This window comes from Meleagris gallopavo, chromosome 7 (assembly GCF_905368555.1).
Source record: "Meleagris gallopavo chromosome 7, MGAL_WU_HG_1.1, whole genome shotgun sequence".
NCBI classification, from domain to species: Eukaryota; Metazoa; Chordata; class Aves; order Galliformes; family Phasianidae; genus Meleagris; species Meleagris gallopavo.
Genome location: NC_139410.1, coordinates 29,391,853 through 29,411,679, shown reverse-complemented (window position 1 = coordinate 29,411,679; position 19,827 = coordinate 29,391,853). Strand labels below are relative to the sequence as shown.

General features: G+C 41.5%; 2 protein-coding genes across 5 annotated transcripts in view; one reads left to right on the top strand and one right to left on the bottom strand.

Moving 5' to 3' along the window:
- Positions 1 to 60: 60 nt before the first annotated feature.
- LYPD1 (LY6/PLAUR domain containing 1) lies at positions 61 to 18,881 on the top strand. 3 transcript variants are annotated; one of them, XR_014884581.1, is made up of 5 exons: positions 61 to 624; positions 1,212 to 1,349; positions 14,763 to 15,940; positions 17,110 to 17,506; positions 18,355 to 18,881. XR_014884581.1 is itself a non-coding variant. In XM_085228911.1 (3 exons), exons 1-3 carry the CDS (start codon positions 573 to 575, stop codon positions 14,996 to 14,998), a joined length of 426 nt encoding a protein of 141 aa, XP_085085037.1. In that variant the 5' UTR covers positions 61 to 572; the 3' UTR covers positions 14,999 to 16,493. The 3 variants fall into 3 exon arrangements, 1 of the variants encoding a protein (XP_085085037.1); XR_014884580.1 differs by having other exon boundaries at positions 17,110 to 18,881; XM_085228911.1 differs by lacking the exons at positions 17,110 to 17,506; positions 18,355 to 18,881 and having other exon boundaries at positions 14,763 to 16,493.
- Positions 14,377 to 19,827, bottom strand: part of GPR39 (G protein-coupled receptor 39) — a 64,779-nt gene continuing 59,328 nt past the window's right edge. For both annotated transcript variants that reach the window (XM_085228909.1, XM_085228910.1), the window contains one exon: positions 14,377 to 16,086. In XM_085228909.1, coding sequence (XP_085085035.1) covers positions 15,566 to 16,086 — 521 coding nt within the window. In that variant the 3' untranslated portion in view covers positions 14,377 to 15,565. The remainder of the gene's footprint in view (positions 16,087 to 19,827) is intronic.

Sequence of the window (19,827 nt, the reverse complement as noted above, 5' to 3'; positions counted from 1 at the left end):
GGGAGCGCGTCCCACCAACGGCCGCCGCTCGCGCCCCTCAGCGCGCGCCTCGCGCCACTAACGGCCGCCTTCGCGCTCGCACCCGGCGGCTCCAACGGCTCCGGCCGTTCGCGCCGCCTCAGCCGGGGCGGCTCCCAGCAGCGGCCGCCGACGCCCCTTCCTTTCTCCCCCCACCTTCGCGCCCAGGTGCGCGCCTGCGGAGGAGGCGGCGGGCGGCCCCCGTCTCTCAGGCTGCCGTTCCTTTTCGGGGAGAGGGCGACGCCTGCCAGAGGGCGCTGAGAAGCGCCGCGCCCGCGGGGCCGCCTCTCCCTCCCCGAACTTTCCCGTTTCCCGTGCGCGGGGCGGGGATCTCCGCCGGCCGCCCCGCTCCGCCGGCGTCACATGGTGCTGAGGGAGGAGGGGGAGCCGCCCCCCGGCCCTCGAGTTTATTCCAGTCTCGGCGCTCAACTCCGGCGGGGCCAGGCGGACGCCGCTGCCCGCTTCACGGCGGCTGGGAAGCGGCTCCGAGCGCGGCGCGTCCCTCCCGCCGATGCCCCGCCGTGCCCCACCGCCGGCCCGGCGGCTGCGGGAGGATGCGGCTCTTCCTCCTCGCCGCTACTTTCTGCGGACTGTGCCTAGCTCCAGGTAAGAGGCTCCGCGCCAGCACCCCGAAGGCGTGACCCCCGTGCGGAGCCCGTCGTCTCGTCCTCGTCCTGCCGCCGTCCCGCTGCCGTCCCGCGGCGGGGCGAGGCGCGATCCCCAGCGGGGAGCTGGGATCTGAGGGCTGTCTGGGAGCGGCGGCTCCGCGCGGGGCGCTTCGTTGGGAACGATGCACCGCAGCCGTAATCGCGCGTGGCAAGATGGTAATTAAATCATTTGTCATTAATTAGTAGCTAAGTAAAGCCGGCGGCGCGGCTAAGAGCCGGAAAGCACCTCCCGGCCGGGCTGCTCGCCCCGCAGCGCGGATGGTTGCGGCGCGTTGCGCTGAGGCACCGCCGGGGCTGCAGCCGGAGCCGGGCGCGGGGCAGCGCTGCGCTCGGGGTTTGTGCCGCCTGCTGGTCGCCGCCCGCCCCGCGCTGGGACCGGGCGGTGCGAGGTGTTTGTGCCCAACTCGTGCTGAGCTGCGATCAGTAACAAGAAATAGAGAACGGTGAGCGCCTCTTCTGCACGTGGTGATTTTATTTTTATTTGCTTATTATTATCGTTCTGAGTGAAACTCTTATCTGTTCCAGGTTTCGGTTTGCAAATACAATGTTACCAGTGCGAGGAGTTCCAGCTAAATAATGACTGCTCCTCTCCGGAGTTCATTGTGAATTGTACAGTGAACGTTCAAGATATGTGTCAGAAAGAAGTAATGGAGAAAAGTTTTGGTAAGAATTTAATAATTCAGTTCCCGTTTGTGGTGGGGAGCATTTGTTGCTTCTTGCTCCACCCATTCATAGTCTGCAGCTCCAGATGAGTTTTATAGTCCCACCAACAGAGACTCTGCGTTTAATTTTTCGCACTTCTGATTGACTTTGTGACTCAGTAGTTAATTGTTGCCCTTTAAAACTGGTGTAAAAACTGAAGGATGTAAGCCAAATGCTGGTTATGCTGTTAATACACAGTCTTTAGGGTCTCAATCTAGTTTCCCTGCATTGGGAAATTAATAACAACAAGTTAGTTTAATCTCATTACAGTTAATTACATGGGTTTTTTTTTCCCCAAGAGAAAGAAGAGAGCATTAAATTAGTAATTCCCTCCTTTCTTTTATTTACTTTAGCAATTCATATACTCTGAAGGCTTGCCCTATCTTCTTTGCTTTCATCCATAAAAGAAAACATCAGACTAAGGGGGGAGAAGTATATTGTGAATGCTTTTTTGGAGTTTGGGGTGCAGTGGGAAGGCATGAATATTTGCACAGTATTTGCCGTACTCATTTTCTAAGTCTGAAGAGGTTTTGCCCTAACTGTAATTAATACTGAGCTAGCATATTCAGATATGAATTTGTTCACAAGGAAACTAGCTGCAGTTCTGCTTTGTAACCCTACTGTCTCATGAGATATACCATAATTTGCTTGTTTTTCAAGTTCCTCCTCATGGAAGGAATCTGAGAACCCTCTTGGTTTTCAGAACACCATGTTGCTGGGTAGCCCTTCACAGGTGTAGAAGACTGCAGCTTAATTAGAGACTTGTGGGGGGATGGGGAAATATCTGCATGAGTTGGAGTTCCTGTAGCATCCCACTCTTGTTGCAAATGGCCGTTTTTAGGTCTTAAGAAGTGTAAGGTACCCATTGCTACCTCAGTTTAGATGTGACCATTACACACAGAATGGCAGTTTTTGCACTTGAGAACCTTGAGTTACAGGATACCTGCAAAAGAGCCCCCAGCTGAGGGTGCAGCTGCAGAGCATGGAGGTTACTGATGTAAAAGACTGTTGGGCTGTTAAAATAAATGAGGTTGGGTCCATCCTTCTTCAGGGACAGCAGAGCCCCTCTCTTCCTTGCTAATGAGCGCGGTCTCTGTCTTGAGCTGTAATGCACGCTCTTTACGTTTGGAAACCATTCATTAGTACTTTCAAGATGCTCAGCCATTATCTGTTGCTGCTTGTGCTGGTAGTTACAGATCACTGCATTAAGAATAATACAGGAATAATGATGATTGTTGTTAACTGCCAACAGTAGCTGCACTGCTGGCACTTCGTTTTGTCCTGGGTAACGCCATCCACAGTTCTGTTTCTGAGCAGTATACAGCTCTCCAGCAGAGAGAAAAAGATACATGTTTAAAGAGAGATTAGTCTCCTTAAGCTGCATGTTATTGCAGCATTTTATTTCAAGTTTACTTGTAAAAGATAGCACTGATATGAGAGAGTTTATGGCTTACAAGGTACTTTGAAAGTCTGAGTGTTTCTAAATGAGTATTTAAAAGCTTTGCTACCTGCACACTAAAGATTCGATGGTAATTTTAATAGGTTTGAATTGATGCTGTGGCAGTGTGATGTGTTATCAATGTGGTACATAGGCATGTGTAAAAATACCTCTCCTTAACAACGGTCACTTGTTCCCAGTTCATTCTTAACATCTGTGTGTGTTTATATTTTTAAATATCGCCCTCGGGTCCTTTGTGTTTCAATTCAGTACCATCTCAGAATGTATCAACCTGCCAGAAACGTGTCTGTAGTCTCTCTCTGGGAGTGCTGGAAGAGTTCTTTAACTCAAGTACACTGCTCACATGTTCAAGTGCAATTCTTCTTCATAAGTGTGTGCAGACACCTGTGGGTGGTCAGCCATGTGCCTTCTCTCAGATTGGCAGGCAAGGTTGCAGCCTGGTGACTGTGACTGTGGTGTGCTGAAAATGCTGCTTGGAACTGGTTGGATAGATTTCAGATGTGCAGGGATACATAGCTTGTCCTTATTCCTATGAAGAAATTGATTTGCAACTTGTTTCTGTGCAATTTTACACCATCTCTAAGCTGATTCTTGGATTTTCCTTTTAGGAGAGAGCTAGCATGCAGTGCATAGCAGGTACCCCTGTTTGGTTTTATTTAATTTACTTCCATAAGCGCAGTTCTTATTCACTTTAAGTTAAGAGATTGTAAATTTCAGCTAGTGAATAAATTACAATTTTTAACCCAAGTATTTCATATTGAGTAAAACTTAGACTGCTAGCATGGTTTCTGTTATTTTCTGTCATTTCTAGAGAGAATTGGCTGTAAAACAGAGATGATTCAGTTCATCATCCTTTTTTGTTTTTTCCCAATTGATATTTAAATGGGAGTAGTACAGATGCCTTACTCTCACAAGTTTTATTTAATAATTCATTCTACGTCTACCGTGCATCTCATAACTAAAGCTTTCCGTGATAAGCAACAATCAAAAAAGCCAAAGTGTTTCAAATGTGGATTTTAATTTATAACAGACTTGTGTGTGAATTTTTAACCCGGAGTTATGAAATGAAATATGTGAATTTGCATTTATTTGACAATGCAATCTCATAATTAAAGTTTTTCCTCTTGACTGGATACAGTCAGAAGAGCATAATCTAAATTTATAGACCAACCCATTGTTGTGCTTAATAAAACATAGCTGTGACAGTAAGCAAAATGTTAAAAGTTCTTTTAAACTGTACTTAAATGCAGTACATTGAGATGTAGTTTAGGGTCTGAATCAGTAACCTGGTGGCCTATCATCCATCCTTTGTAACGTGCATCGCTCTGTTTGGCAATGAAGGGGGTCACTGGCTTAGGTGTGCTGGTGTGCCTTCAGCCTGGTGCCCAGCTTGCAGCCATTGACTTCTTTCTTACGTGTTTGGTTACACAGTGACATTTCTTTCATTCAGCTTCATTTCTCTATTAAAATTCCTGCAATTCTTGACTCTATGCAAGCTTTTTTTTATCTACATTGTAAGTAGCTCCTTATGTAGCTCCTTATGCTTGATAGTAGCGAAGTGAACCACTCCTCCTTGGTCCCTATAGTGTTAGTGCTTGCAATGTTACTGTGTTCTCTCAGCACGTTTTCACAGTTTCTGGAGAAGCGTTCTCCCAGAGTGAACTTCAGCTTCAGGTGAGAGACACGTAACAGCAGCAGAGAGTCTCTAACCCAGAGCTTAAAAAGCATCTGTTGTTGTGACAGCCCCTGATGGGGGTAGCTAGCAATGCAGGTTTTAGAAACTGGTGTTCTGAATTAGCTGGGCGGCTGTGGCATCCCAGCTGTTTTATTATTAGGTAGGAACTTGCTTCAATGCACAAGTGAAAATGATTTGAGAATCAAGCAGTAATTAAGCATGCATCTAAGTGGTAGCCTGAGCTAGTGTAATTCTGTCTTTCCTGCAAAGATTGCTATGGCAATTTATATTTCTGTTGCACTTTGGGGATCTATCAGTATACAGAATTAGAGACTTTGTCAAGAAAATGACAAAATATTTGTCTCACTTAAGCAAAGTTGTGTTTAAAATTTTTGCTGGGATAAGTTTGCAGTTGTTACCGTTCTGCTCCAGTGGGAGATACAGAAGGACAGCGTTCTACTTGAGAAGCAGAACCTTACAATTTAACATATTAAATTAATATCTTAAATATACGTATAGATAGATAGAAATGACTGCTTTCCTCTGGAAGAGGGAAGAATGGTGAGCATGGGGCATGGCACTGAAGCCACATCAAGTAATTTTTGTCCCACAGAAATTAACATAAGGGCTATGTTTGTAGTGTGTTCTTTAGCTGGAAATGCAGCTGTTTGGAATCAGCATAAATGAAGTGTCTGACCAAGTTCTTTTGTGGAATTCCCCATGGCACACTCCATCCTGCTTGCCTCTCACCTTTCCCTCTCTGAAGTTTTAACTCAGACATTTCCATCTTGCCACGTTTTGGAATATATGCAGGAACAAACAAGTCCCGTGGTGTACTGGGATTGGGTGGCTTGTATTGGTATGCATGAATCTATAACCTACACGTGCTTTTATACAGATGTCATAGAAAACATACTGATAATGAAGTTTACTGAGGGCAGGAGCTCAGCCTACTGAGCATTAAAGCTGATCTAAAACCTATTTAGGGAAAAATGAAACTTGCAATATGAATAGCATAGAAAGGAATTGAGCATGAAGTATGAGACCATCAACCCAGAAAGGCAGCAAATGCAAATCTCACAGAGCTTACTGTAAGCAAACCTGCCTGTGTAGATATTCTGAGCAATATACCTTGTGCTTAATGTACTTGTAAGTATATTTTCACAAAATAGGTTTTTAACTGTTTTGTTGGTTTTTTTTTTTTTTTTAGAGGGATATGGTGGTTTTTTTCCATTAATAAGATTGGATATTTTAAGGCACCTATATATATATGAAACAAAAATTGTTTGAGGTATTTGCAGTTGATTTGGAAAACAAACTCATTATTTCTGTTGATCTGCAGTAAGAAACTTCTTCCTGGCTTGCAATGGCCTTTCACATGTATTTACACTGTATATAATCCAGTAATGTAATTAAAGCAATTACTGTAATTGTATGCTTTAGAGTAGTGCATGGGAGTAACAGGAACAAGATGATTATTTCACTGCTGAATTGTATGTATTTCTAGCTCAGTTTTGGTTACCCAGTCATCTGATTTATCGGGCAGAGGGAACTGAAGTGTCTTAAGTTGTGCCCTTACATGGCCTATGTTAAGCACTTTACCTGTGATTGATTTATTAATCTCACTGCGTTGCTGCTATGCTTAAGTTGCTGTGTGCATGGCTGTTCAGGATTACAGAAGCACATACTCTTCTCTCTTTTCACTTATAGCATCCATTAGGACATACTAACTGCATTTTTGTATCAAGAGTAAATTACATTCTGGTATGCACGTATTGACTAAATGATTTAAATAGCAAACAAAGTTTAATGTCTTCAGAATAGCTGTAGCCATTAAAGTTTTACAGGTAATAACTGTATCCTCAGAGTGGTCAGAGCCAGTAAAGAACATCCACTGTTTTTTCTTCACACTCTTTCTTTTGGTTAGAACATATCAAAGCAACTCAAAAGAACTTGTGATATTACACGTGGCTTTGATTTTAAAAAGCTTTTTTTGGAAATGGAAAAAAGCTTACCATGTGACACTTGCCATATATAACATCGTGCTTCAATCTGTTGGTTTTTCAGTGAAATGAAGACATAATAACCAATACTGGAAACATACAGTTCACTTCTGACGCTGACATGAATAAAAGACACGCAGTGCATGTTGTTAATTTGTACTGTATGCTGAAAACTTAGAGCTGTGGATATACTGCCATTCAGAAATGCTGTCCAGATGCCGAAGCTTTCCTCGGTAAATTGCTTCTAATCTTTGAGTTGCCTTGGAAAACTTCCAGACATTTGATGAACTAAGGGTGTCAGCTGAGGAGAAATTATGGCCAGTATTTAATAGATTGCTGTTCTGACTGCCTTTAAACACACAAGAGTAACGGAGTTAACAGTTCAAGCAGTTTATGACTCAAAAGTCATCACAAATATTCAAGTGCAGAAGTAATGAAGGGCTGTACTATTGAAAGGAAGTTGTGGTATCTGGTCCAGTGAATTTCATTTTTCCCAGGACATGGACAATAGCTTTTTATGTTTTTCTTTCTCTCAGACTTGTATGAAAGGTATACAAATGAGGTTTGGGAGGATAATATGCACAGAGCCTGGTACCTCTTAAACCTTCTCTAAGATGTTTCTCTTGCACGTCACACACAAATGAGTCTTCGTTTCCAAAACCTTTGCTCTGCTGTGCCCCTCTCATTTGTCTTAGCTTCCAATGACTCTATTAAAATGTGAGCAGATTTATTTTAATTAGACCCAAATGGTTTTCATCTCCATCTTTCACTTGTAGACTGGACATGTTTGAAGACTTGATGCAGCCTATTTTGCCAGAGTGGCAGATTAGCAATGATGCTTTGAGTGTGGGGGGAAAAAGATTTAAACAAACAGGTGAATCTTGTTCTGAAAATAAGCAGGTTATAAAACTGTGAGTATAATATAACTAAAGATAGAAAAGGTGAATGGATTTCAGCAATACTGGCATACCATCAGAAATGTGAGACATTCCAGTGCACTTGGTACTCAGTTAGCAGGATGCACCAAGACTATTTGCAAGTATCATTTTTTTGAGTCTTAGTACAGAGGTATATCACTTTAACATTTGTAGAAACATAAGGACAGAGGATTCCCAGTTCATTTAATCAGACAAGAGTTACATAAAGATAAATGCTAATATGGGATCCTGAAAGTTAAGTCCAGGTTCACCCCTCTTGCTAAAAGATAAAGTATTTTTTGATTGTGCTATCCAAAGCACTTACTTTTCTGATAGGAGAAAAGGATAGATGATGGAGGACTGAACCTCCTTGAAGTCTCGAAAGATTGAAAGATTCCATGTGCTAATGCTTGACTCTAAGTTGCCATTAGTGAGCAGAGATATTAATTAGGACAGTGGAAAACAAAGAAATTAGGTAAACAGGTGAAAGCTGAGCTTTGACTTTTGGTTTGTCGCCTCCTATTGCTTTAAAAAACAAAAAATAAAGATGATGATACCAGCATTAGCAGCTGTACCTAACTCCTTCAGTCTGTGCAACTCTGCATAGCTTAATGCTTTGCTTCTGCTTTGTGATGCTGCTTTGTGCTGTTATTCACATTATTAATGATGCAATTCTGATTCACATTTCTAATACTAGAATTGGAAATGACTTACAGGGAGGTATCAGAATAATGCAAATTCTTGTCAGTCAACAGTTGTCCAGTTTTCTTCTAACATAAGTTAATTCAGCACAGTGACATAGCACTTGAGGGTCAGAATCAAGAGGGCAGTCTTTCATTGTCAAAAGCCTCCTATTAGTTTTCATGAACAAGTTCAAAACTCTGAAATATAGGAGTATTTGTGAGCATAATGAGTAAGCTTTCATAGAATATTATAATGAAAATAGGCTAATATGTCCAGGTAGGTTTGGTTGGCTTTGTTTTCTTTCAGAATGATATACTCCCTAAGAGTCTAATTGCATGGATATGCTTTTATCTTGCCTGCTGTATGCATCAAAGGAAGGAGGTAGGAGGAAATAGCTGTGGTCCTAAAAACAAAGGATTAAACATCAGGAAGCATGTCACCTAGCTTTGTGAAAGAGTTCAGGTCACTTAATTTCAGTGCCTGAGTTTCCTAATCTAGAAACCACTGTTTATGGTTGCTCATAGTATATAATTAGTTGTTTAAAAGGCAATTAGTAAATTTCATGAGAATTTCTAGCAAGGTGCAAATTATTTAAGCCACTCGTGAACTCCAGGGAAAGCTGGGAATATGGGATAGGAGGAGTTACTGTAAGGTGAAACATAGAGGACGTGGCTGGATATGGTTACAGTACGTGCCAGCTTAGACTCATTTTCTTCCTAACACTGCATTTACAGTCGTAACTGAAAAGAATCAACTTTCCTAATGTAGATTGTTTTAAACCAATATAAACACAATCTAACTGAAACTATGACTGTTTGTGACATTGTGCTTCCACAGTGATTTCTTTTCAACATCAAATCACTTTTGAAGATATTTAGGGCCTTACTAAATATTGATAATTGCTTATCTCTAGAAGACAAATGATAATAGGATCTGTCGCATCTGTCTCTATGTGAAGTACGTGGGAAGGTCCAGCAAAGGAGTAGACAATTATAACTGCAGAACTGCTGAAGATGGACACTAAAAACAAATATGAAAACTAAGAACTAGAACTTAGAAGCCCATTTGTAAGTATTTTAAAACCAATTTTCAAGTTTACTGATACAGCAAAGTCCAAAAATAGTCACACTGTATATTTTATGTACCTCAGTAAGGGATGGGTATTAAATGTTTACACGTTGCTGTAGAATAAGTTCTCATTTTAGCTTTCAGCATCCATCACAGAGCTTTCATAATTCCTATTGGATGCTGAACTTCCCTCGGCTGGAGGGTAAGCAACAGTTAGGATGAGAAGGGAAGAATGACATATATAATCAAACATGCAGTGTGGTTAGGCAGACAAGGGATCAAGTTTAAGCAAAACAGAAAGGAAAACTTGAAGGTTTACCGGGACCTGAAAATTGTTGGTTGTGAAGTAAGGTAATTGAAAGTGTTTGGGATCTGTAACGAAGGGGAGGTATCAGTTCATATGCATGGTCCTTCTGCTCGTCTTTATGAGTAACGTGGTAAAACAACCCCAAAGCAAACAACATACACACTGTAAAAGCTTGCTCAATGCAAGGACAGCTGGCACACGTTTCAAATGGGTTGTGTGCTATAATACGACTTGCTGTTGGCAATCTTTCTACCTTTTTTTTTTCTTTCTGGAGGAAGTGGGCAAAGATGAGCATAATACCTAAAAGATTTGTGGGGAGAAATACTGCCCAAGTTATGATGGTGCACCTCAAAAATTGCTGATCTTGTGAACTTATTTAAAATATAGACCTTCCCTACATGCTTGAGGCTGTCTCTCTGTGTATGTCCACAACTCCTACTCCAAGCCTGATAAGGGGACTTTGTGACTGCTCAAGGATGCCTATTTGCACCTTCATAGGACCTGAAGTTTCTTCTCATGCTCCAGAATGTTCTGTCTGATGCAGCAGGCATGCTGGGACTATGCACAGAATGTGTGGAAGGCATTGCAGAAGACAAATATGGCTTTATGCCTACAAAGCTAGATATGTATAAACACTGTAGCAAATGTTTGGGGGCTTTTTTTATTGTTTGCGTTTGTAGATGTTTTTGTTTTACTTCTGCTTTTTTCTGGTGAGAGTTGCTAGTCTCATCCATTATACAGAACATTTGGCTTGGAAATGTTTGCGTTGGGCTAAACATCATCGCCTACTTTGATGTGAGTTAAACTTGCAGCTAAGAGTTTTGTGGCCATAGACAGTTCTGTGGTAATAAAAGTGCTGCAGTTTCCTGCTGAAATGTACCTGCTCAGGAAATAGTTTAAGACTTGTTGGGTTTCCAAGTGGGAAGGTGACTGTCTTTTTTGGAAATGAAGTCATGAATCTTTGGATTGTATCCTAGCTCCCTATTTTGGCTTCAGAGATTGTAGGTGTTTGACTGAAGGAGTCTAGAGAGTATGGATGCCAAACAAAGCTGTTTGCAGGATTATGGTGGGCTCTTTGACTGTAGGGGTTTGCTCCTTTTTCTCTGTACCTTCTACAAAAGAAGAGTTTGAGGTGCATAGTAAGTCCCTTTTTAAAGCACTAAGAAAAAATGTTTCGGTATTCAGGTGCTTTTTGCATATGGTCTAAGAACTAAGTGGTGATGTCAGCTCTTTTGGTTGTTCCAGAGATGTGTTTAGCTGTTACTCAATGTTTAGAGGATGTGTACTGGGCTTTGCTGACAGGGTAGTCAGAAGAACTTTGACTTTTTAGATTTGTAGTCTGAATTGTTTGGTGTCATCATCTGCATATGGCTAAACGGAGCACCAGGGTGTGGATGCACAGAGCTAAGCAGTGGTTAAACAGTGGCTTTGAGTGTTATGCCACAGTTCTTGGATGTGTGTCTGTGTAGTGTGGATGTAGATAGGAAAATCAGTACTAGAAAGGAGCTATGAAAAGTCCTTCAGACTTCTATTTTCATCTCTTAAGTGTATGAAGTAGGGCAGCAATCTTACAGGAAGATGGTTTAGACCTTGATGCTTTCAAAGTGTATGGTCATGCAGGACAGACAGAAGAGTAAAGCTGGCCAAGTTGCTTAACTTAGGAGTAAAATGTCAGTGCTTGGTTTAACCTCAGTGTTGGATTTTTTGTTCATTTTAATGCACTTAACAGTAGGCACATGTGATACAAGAGAAGGGAGTGGAATATGACTGTACAGATACTCTAACCTGGTCTAATTCCCTAGCTTCTTCATATTTAAAATACGTCTTGAGCAAACTTCACAAACCTTGAGGCTGAAGTGAAAGAAAATTAATCTGTCAGTACTAGATAATTCATAGTAAAACATCTTTATAGTCCACACATAGCCATACTGTTGTCAGGACCTTGCTAAGTTGGTGAGAAAGACTGAGTTAGCTCGTACTCAGCCATCAAGAGACTGAGCATAAATGTGGTAGCTGAGTAGGCAGCCTGCAATGACACTGTCCAGTAAAAGCACAGTGTAAAATGTAAAGTCTCCTTGCCTAGTCAGCAATTCAGAACACTTGAGATAGAAGAGAAGCTCTTTAAAAAGCTCGACGATTATATTTCTAGGTGATGCATTAATGAAGATATCAAGCTGATTGCTCAAGCAAGAATATCCAGTAATTAGTGGTTATGTCTGTAGTATGAGCCTCGTGAAGCAGATAACCACTTTGAAGCACTGCCTGCCATTCAGGCTGCTGGTGGCAAATGGTTCTGGAAGATCTCAGAAATAGTTTCAGAATTGGATCAGTGCTACCATAAAACCCTGCAAGAGCGGAGTATCAGTAAGGAAATCCTTGAGACATAAAAGCAATTAATCTAGAGATAATGCAGAAAGGATGCTGATGTCCTGCCGAGCTCAGGGGGTAAACAGCAGTAGCTGAGGTGTATTAACCTGCAGCTGGAGTGAGGAGATGGTGTTTCTGGCACAGAATCACAGAAGCCAGTTATGCCAATTGATTTTCTACCACAACTAAACAGGAATCATAACACGGTGGGAAGGTTTAAGAGTATTTTCTGCCTTTACTTATTTCATACTATTCAGACTCCTATTCCTTTCACACTCACAGTAAAATATACATATATATGTGAAATTGTGGCTGCAGTGTTTTAAAAATGTCATTCTTTTAATGCTGTCTTTTCTCCCATTAATCTTCTATGCCTGTTTTCATTATATCTTGCCTTAAAGGTACAGCAGAACTACAGGAAAATCACAGCCATTTCATTCTGATCAAGTTTAGTTCATGCCCAACGCCTCATAAATTCTAGGAAACATAATTAGTGTATAATGACAGTTGATTTGTGAGCTCAAAAGGATCCATCAGTACTTAAAGGAAAAAACTAGCATGTGGAGGGCATATCTCAGCCACGCAGCTATTAAAAAACTGATGGTGCAGACTTTTTTATGGAAGTAATTTGTTACAATTTGGATTATTAGAGCTAGAAATGGGACTAAACAATCATTGGTGAGTGGAATTCCCAATTGGAAGAAATATCTTACAGAAAAGACACGAGAAGCATTACAATATGATTTTATTACTAGTTAGATTATTTTCTCTATTTAGGCACGACCGCAGTCCATCTGTGCATGAAACCCCAATGCTGAAGCCACAAAACACTGATTTTTTGCAGGAACATTGGGTTTTGACTTCAAAAAGAGCTCAGGATTATTCTGTGGAATTTATCCTGGAGAATGGAGCTGCTGTAAATGCGCAGGGTTACACTGCAAGAGTTGGATTTTTGCAGGAGAGGCCTCCTGGATCTGTCTGGTGAACACAGTGCGTCAGAGTGCATTATCTAATTGTTCACTGAGCGATTCTCACTGCCTCGCCTGCTGAATATTGCAAAGTATATGATACCGCAGGGACTTCAATAAATCACTTAGTATTGTGAGAAGGGCCTTTCCTGTGAAAAGGAAATGGGAGGAAGAGAGTGATGCATAAAACAATGGGAGTAGGAGATCTGCCAATGTCAAAAGCTTTTTGCAGGCTTGATCGGGGGAGTACCAAGACTTGCTGCTCATGTGGAAGATGTGGAATGGCTGAGTTAGGTGGGTCTTCAGCAGTAGGGAAGGAACGAAGATGAGGTACTGGATTAGAGGTGGGAAGGTAATCACTGTGCTTAATTCCACTGAGTTCTTTTCTCAGGAGAAAAGGGTTGATCACAGCCATGAAGAGGTTCATGTCTGTCTCAGCTATCAGAAGACTTTGGACAAAGTGCTGGGTCTTTGTGGGAAAGGTGAGCCTATTGGCAGCACAGCTGAGGCCCTTTGGCAGGGGTTCGTCAGCAGACACAGCTCTCTTCTTTTTGCAAATTCTCACAATAAAGATTGTGCTTCTTGATCGCTGTGCCTTTGCTGCTACGGTTAGAGCAGTGTGCACGTCTTCTTCCTTCTTGAGGAAAGACTCTACCTGCTGTGCTGATTGATTGAAGCTCACTGCACACCAAGAAAGATTTAACGCTGTCTTGAGGGCGTCTCTTTGTAAGCTTAACTTGACAGCCCTAAAACATGTTTCAGAGTTTGAATTTGGGGCAGGAGGAAGAACACAACACAGGGAAGTCTCTGTTATGTCTGGATGCAGCAATGTTGTGACAATACAGAAAGAACTGCTTTAATTAAAATTGTCTGAAGGAAATCTTCCTTTTTGAGCATAACCCAAATAAGTGGTATTTTGCTACTACATACAGTATTTTGCTACAGTAGTGTGGTGGCAGTTGCTATTGCAGAAATACCCACTGCAATGTACTGCACTGTTTGTTTCCACAGTCCCCTCCCTGAAGTCCCCCTGCAGGAGATGCAAGTTCAGTACCTATGGGTTATATTCTTCTGTTGTTTCTTTAAAGTCTAAATAACTGTATCTAAAAATCTGATGGAACTGCACAACCATGCGTCAGGTAGGGGAGGCACTGTTGTCTGAGGGAATCCTGGTCCATGCCCTTTAAGAGGGAGAAGAAATCATTTTGAGAATCCCTTGTTCTAAAGGAATCATGATTCTTATTATCCTTAAAAATGTATCTTTTTTTTTTTTTATAAACACAAGACAATACTGGCAGACTTCCTTTTTATTTATATTAAATTGCTTTTATAAATAAGGCTTTCAACTCAGGAAAGCCACTTCTGTCAAAACATAAACTTTGTTGAACTACTAAACCTCAAAGAGTAAGAACTGAGACTACCTGGAAAAGTACTGATAGTCAGCCTCTTTTTGCTGTTGGTAACTTGTCTGAGTAACAGCAGCAAGGGAAAAAAAAAAAAAGACCAAAAGACCAAAATACAAATTAACAACACAGAAAACTGTAATTATTCAGACACCTTCATTCAGATGTTCAACAATAGAAATAATTTTAGAATTTACTGCATTCCAGTTATAGGTATTCAAACAGCATGTTCCGAAAGATGAGAAATTCTGTTATAAAAGAGATGTTTTGATATACATTATGTGAATCACATTTGTAGTGGTTTGTTGGTTCCAACCAGAATCAAATAAAAGAAAAATCCCAAACGTGGTGGCCGTGGTTCTCCTGCAGTGCAGAGCTGTTTGCTATGTCACAGCTGAGGTGTGTGGCTTAATCACCAGCATTGCTTTGGAAATGTAAACTGTTTTGCAAGAGTTTTCAAGTATGAATCATAAAGGAAAGCTATGTTCATGTCAAGCTAAGTAACCTTTGTTCTGTGCCACAGGAATCATGTATCGCAAATCCTGCGCATCTTCAGCAGCGTGTCTGATAGCTTCTGCTGGATACCAATCTTTTTGCTCTCCAGGGAAAGTGAACTCTGTGTGCATCAGCTGCTGCAACACTCCGCTCTGCAATGGACCCCGGCCGAAGAAGAGGGGGAATTCTGGTGTGAAACTGAGGGCACACATGATAACTACCGTTCTGCTCCTTAAATTATCTCTCCTGTTTTTGTATCACTAAACTTCGAGCAAGTTTCTTGTCCTGACGCAATTTGTTCTATCTCCTCCTTTCTTCAAAGACACTGCAATTATTTTCTATTTGTTTTTAAGTCTCTATCAACAGCGAGGAAAATCAGCGGTTGTAGGGAAAGAGGCTGATACTTCTGGCAGCTAATGCAGAAACCGGAACACAGGAAGTTCCTTAATGCAAGGAAGAACTTTACTCTGGAGCACTGGAACAGGCTGCTTGGAGAGGTTGTGGAGTCTCCTCTGGAGATATTCAAGACCCACTTGGATGCTTTCCTGTGTGACCTGCTGTAGGGAGCCTGACTGAGCAGGGAGGTTGGCCTCAATGATCTCTAGAGGTCCTTCCAACCCCTACAATTTTCTGTGATTGTGTGATTCTGTGAATTCTGTTAGCAGATTGAGATTTTTAAGTGCACACTGGAAATTCAACAGCAGGATATAGAACTCCTGCTCTTTTTGCATAACTGGAAACAAATCCATTGTGTTCTAAAGATGTAGTCAAGTCCTCGGCCACTTTAGTTCATGTGTTTTGATGTTCATTCCTGCCCACTGCCTTATGAAGTCACACTTCACGTTCACAAAGGCCATTGTGTGCATCTGGGCCAGGCTTTGAGCTAGTCTCTATTGGCACTACTTCCAAGCTGTGCTCCTGCAATTCAAGATCTGGCTTCTGCAGACTGCAGTCAGGGTTGGCCTCATTCTGAAAAGTACTTAAACCTTTGCTATTGCTCCTTGTAGAAGAGCTGCGCTTGGAGGAAATGAAGAGCAACGGGCGTAGAGATCGGCTGCTCCTCGCTGTAGAGCTCAGGTTGGCTCTGAGAAACTTCTCTTTGTTGGCATGCTCTATTGTCAGGTGGCAGCGGAGGACCTGCAGAAACACACTGCGGAACTGCTGAGAAGAGATATTGTACAGCAGGGGATTCACCACAGAACTGAGGTAGAAGAAAATGTCGGCAATAGGAAGGAGAATGATGTATGCCCTGAAGTAGGGGACGGTCCAGTCCTGCTTTGGTTTAGCAGCAGCCATGATCCTTCTAATCTGGTTTGGCATCCAGCATATTGCCAAGGTTGCAACAATCAGTCCTATGAACAAAAAGAGGGAGAAGTGTGAATACTTGGGTGGGGGGGGAAACATATGGTATTAAGTATAAGTTCTGCACTTACTTGTTAGGAAATAACACCAATTTTTCAGTGTTTTGCTTAACAGCTTTTTCTGCCAGCAGCATTTTTTGTTTGTTTTGATAACTTACAAGGTCATTGCAGCGTAAAATGCTATGACAAAAGACTGCACAGTGCTTGGATAGTGGTCCTTTGTACCTGTTGTCATTTATTTATTTTCCATGTTCTTTCCCTGTATTTTTGGAAAGAATGGATGTTTGGTTTGCTCTGCATTCCTGCATTTCTTATGTTTTTCCCTTTACTTTGGAAAAGCAAACAAAATAAATAGAACCGATAGCCATATAAGATCAGGCAATACCCAGAAGAGATCAGATTCTTGTTTGTACTTGACAAAAAAAAAAAAAAAAGCAAAAACTGTATGCATAATAATATATTTGGTGTTATTTTTGGTAAATTTCCTCTTACAGAAGATATTTTTAAGTAAAGTATGTATGGATCTTTTTATGGTAATTAAGATACGTTGGACTTTCTTAAGAATGGAATTCCAGTGGGATTAAATTATGAATGTAAATGAGAAAAACCCAAGCCTGGTCACAGAAATGTAAGTGGTTTCAGATTATAAATTTGCTCAAAAATGCGGTATCTGACCATTCTGAATTTATATGTAAATATAAATACACGTTGCTGCATCACTAACGGCATTAAAAAGGGGGTGACCTCAGTGTTGAGAGCTCCACCTCCATGGCCAGGAGGGCTGCAGTTCTATAGCAGCGATGGCACCATCGGCCCTGGAGGGACAGGTGAGTGCTGTGAGCAGGAGGCTGAGCAGGGACGGTGCTGCTGACATGGGCACGTGCTGGGCATCCTGACACTTCACTTAAAATGCAAGGGAGACAAAATGATTTCTCCTCAACGCTTTCCCCTGAAGCTTCTGAAACAAAACATGATCACAGGTTTACTACTTCCACTTTGTTTTTCTCTTTGCAGGAAACGTGCCTTATCTGAGTGCTTAAGAAGGAGTGGAAGCTGCAGGTTGGCTTCCCTGCTGCAGGTGCACAAAGTAGTAGAGAATATCACAGTGGTGAATGGTTTACACTTTCCACAGACACTTGTTATGCTGTTTATCTCCTCCAGCGTCTTGCCTCCGTTCCCAACAGAAGCACAGAAACATTTTAATTCTTACCTGTCTAGAATGTCATTAAGAAGATCACTAGGAAGGCAATTCTGAAATAGTACAATATGCGCTTGTCTTACTAGTGAGAAGTCACAAATATAAGGGGAGAGGAAGACAGAAAAGAGAAGTGATTTTTTTCATAACTGTGAAACTGCCAGGACTTAGGAGACTCTGTACTGGTTCTCTCCACCACCACCACTCTGACTGAAGGTAAAAATAAATAAATAAATAAATAAAATTCTTAATGAAAGCCAATTACTTTAAAAAAACAACATATGATCTCATTGTATGACAGTTCCCAAATAAAAGTCATCTTTTTGATAATTTGCTTCCATCATCACTTGATGTCACAGTGGTTTTGATAGAGAAGTACCTGAAAAACACAGCCATGCAGTAATGGATGGGCAGGGAGGAGGCCAGGCAGCTTGTTTTCAGTAGGTGTGTGACAAGTGCCCTTTGCTGTTTCTGTTAACTCCTCTTATGTCCACAGCCATGGGTCTCTGTTCTCATCCCTGTTCTTAGCGATGCTATGCCCCTCTGCTTGGCTGGCTCTTCTCTGACTTCTGGAGCATCTCTGTCATCAGTTAATCTGAACTGTTTATTACTCCTGCAAATCTTTTCTGTGCTTTTTTCTCTGCTGTCAGCAGAACAAATACATGGACTCAGTCCTGGCATAGGCCAGCAGAGAACAAGAAGCCCCGAGCAGTGACTGCACTGAGCATTTTCTCCTGTGCAGCTTAAAACTGGGCAAGAATTTTACAGACCTTGATTTGTGGTCTTTGTGCTTACCGGATGGTATCCTTCAAGGGAAAAGAAAAGAAGTTCTATTGTGTACATTTTTTTGTTGCTAGTTAGAAAAAGGATATTTCATCATGCTGATTAATAGTTCCCTAAATTGTGACTGATGCTGTGAAAAGCTGTCAGCAAACAGTGCATGCAAACTCAAATGCAGTGCACTAGGAAGTCTCATTTTTCACTTGTGTCTGAATTCTTTGTCATTGACTTTTCTTTTTAGTCCAAACTGCCAAATGTCTGAGCTTCCCCCTTATATCCTTCAGACGCTTTTGTTCTGGCGATCGAATGTTTTGCTGTGTGTACAGCAAGTGAAAAATGAGCTGCTGGTGCCTTTGCACGGTGTGGTGAAGCTCCGGCTTTGGGAAGCAGAAGTCTGTAGAACCTCATCCCTTGCCAGGAATAAGTAATGGTGAATTTGTGCATCTGGAAAAACAACAAGCGTGTACTGCTTCAAAGGAGCTGCACCATGTAAGTAAACTTGCTGACAAATTCCCATTATTTTTTCCAGCTGTTCATACTTCCAAGTATGAAGAAGTAAGCCCAAGTGCACCGAAAGAAACGCTTTACATTCAGACCTTAGCACAGTAAATATTTTGACTGAATTATTGCTGCAATCAAGTTGAACTCATACACAGGCTATATAGATTTTAGTCTTGCAATGTAATGAGCAGAAGGTGCTTAAACCACTTCGTCTCAACTTGAATGTAAATCAGAGTGCATCTTGTATCCGTACGTGTGCATTTTCCCTCAGAAGTTGCTGTGTGTTAGGAATTAAACTCTTTTCATCTCATTTTCAAATTTCCCTTCTGCTCCTTCTTATTAAAGTGAAAACAACTCCTACATCCATACTCTTTTCCACTTTCCTGACTTTGTGTTGAAGTGATAGGCAAGGTGAGAGCAGAAATTGTCCCCTGGAGTAATGTTTATACACAAAGTAATGTTTTGTTCAAACGACCTCCACCCCTTGTGCCTGAAATTTCCAGTACACATTTGAATCACTCAATTTAATCTTCAGAAAGGCACCGGACCGTGCCTGCAGAGCCCAGGAGCCCCGGTGTTATATGGAGACTGCGTAAGTGACAGCATCTCCACCTGCAAGTAAGTGTTTGAGCTTATAATTCGTGTAACAGTGATGCTGATATTCCAGTGTAACAACAACTAAAATAAGTAGACATGAAAAGATGCTTGGCTAATCCTACTTACATAGCTAAGCCAAAGACAGGAAATGCAGCATTCAATTAATAATTTAGTCTAAAAAGAAAAATAAAACAAAGTCTCTTTTAAAATGTACAAATTCAACAATTTAAGTTTGAGAACTGTTATTGTAACTTCCCGAAAGTGCATCTTATAGTATTAATTCTTAATATGTGACAAAGGACCATTTAAGTAGTAAAATAAACGTAGCGCTAAGTGCCAATAATAAATAAGCATCACTGGCACAGCACGGGAGCTTGGCAGCCATCTCTCCCTTAGCAATACTTTTTATTGCTCTGAACATTCCTCTGGGCTGTAGGGGACTGAATTAAATTCATTATGAACTTCACTGGGAAGGATTTTAAATGCATGCAGACGTCTGGTAGGGTAGAGAAGGCTTCCTTCCACACCCTCCCACATTTCACTTGTCCTTCTATTGAACTGATATATTTTTTCTGTCTTTTCTGCACCTGAGCTCTTAAACCTGTGTAACAGAAGCTTATAGTTCTACATTTTCCCTCTACCCCAGCCAGCCAGCCCAC

Coding starts and splice junctions, on each gene's coding strand:
- LYPD1 (XM_085228911.1), top strand. CDS start 573: ATGCGGCTCTTCCTCCTCGCCGCTACTTTCTGCGGACTGTGCCTAGCT. Junction 625..1,211: donor CGGACTGTGCCTAGCTCCAG/GTAAGAGGCTCC, acceptor TATCTGTTCCAG/GTTTCGGTTTGCAAATACAA. Junction 1,350..14,762: donor AGTAATGGAGAAAAGTTTTG/GTAAGAATTTAA, acceptor TCTGTGCCACAG/GAATCATGTATCGCAAATCC.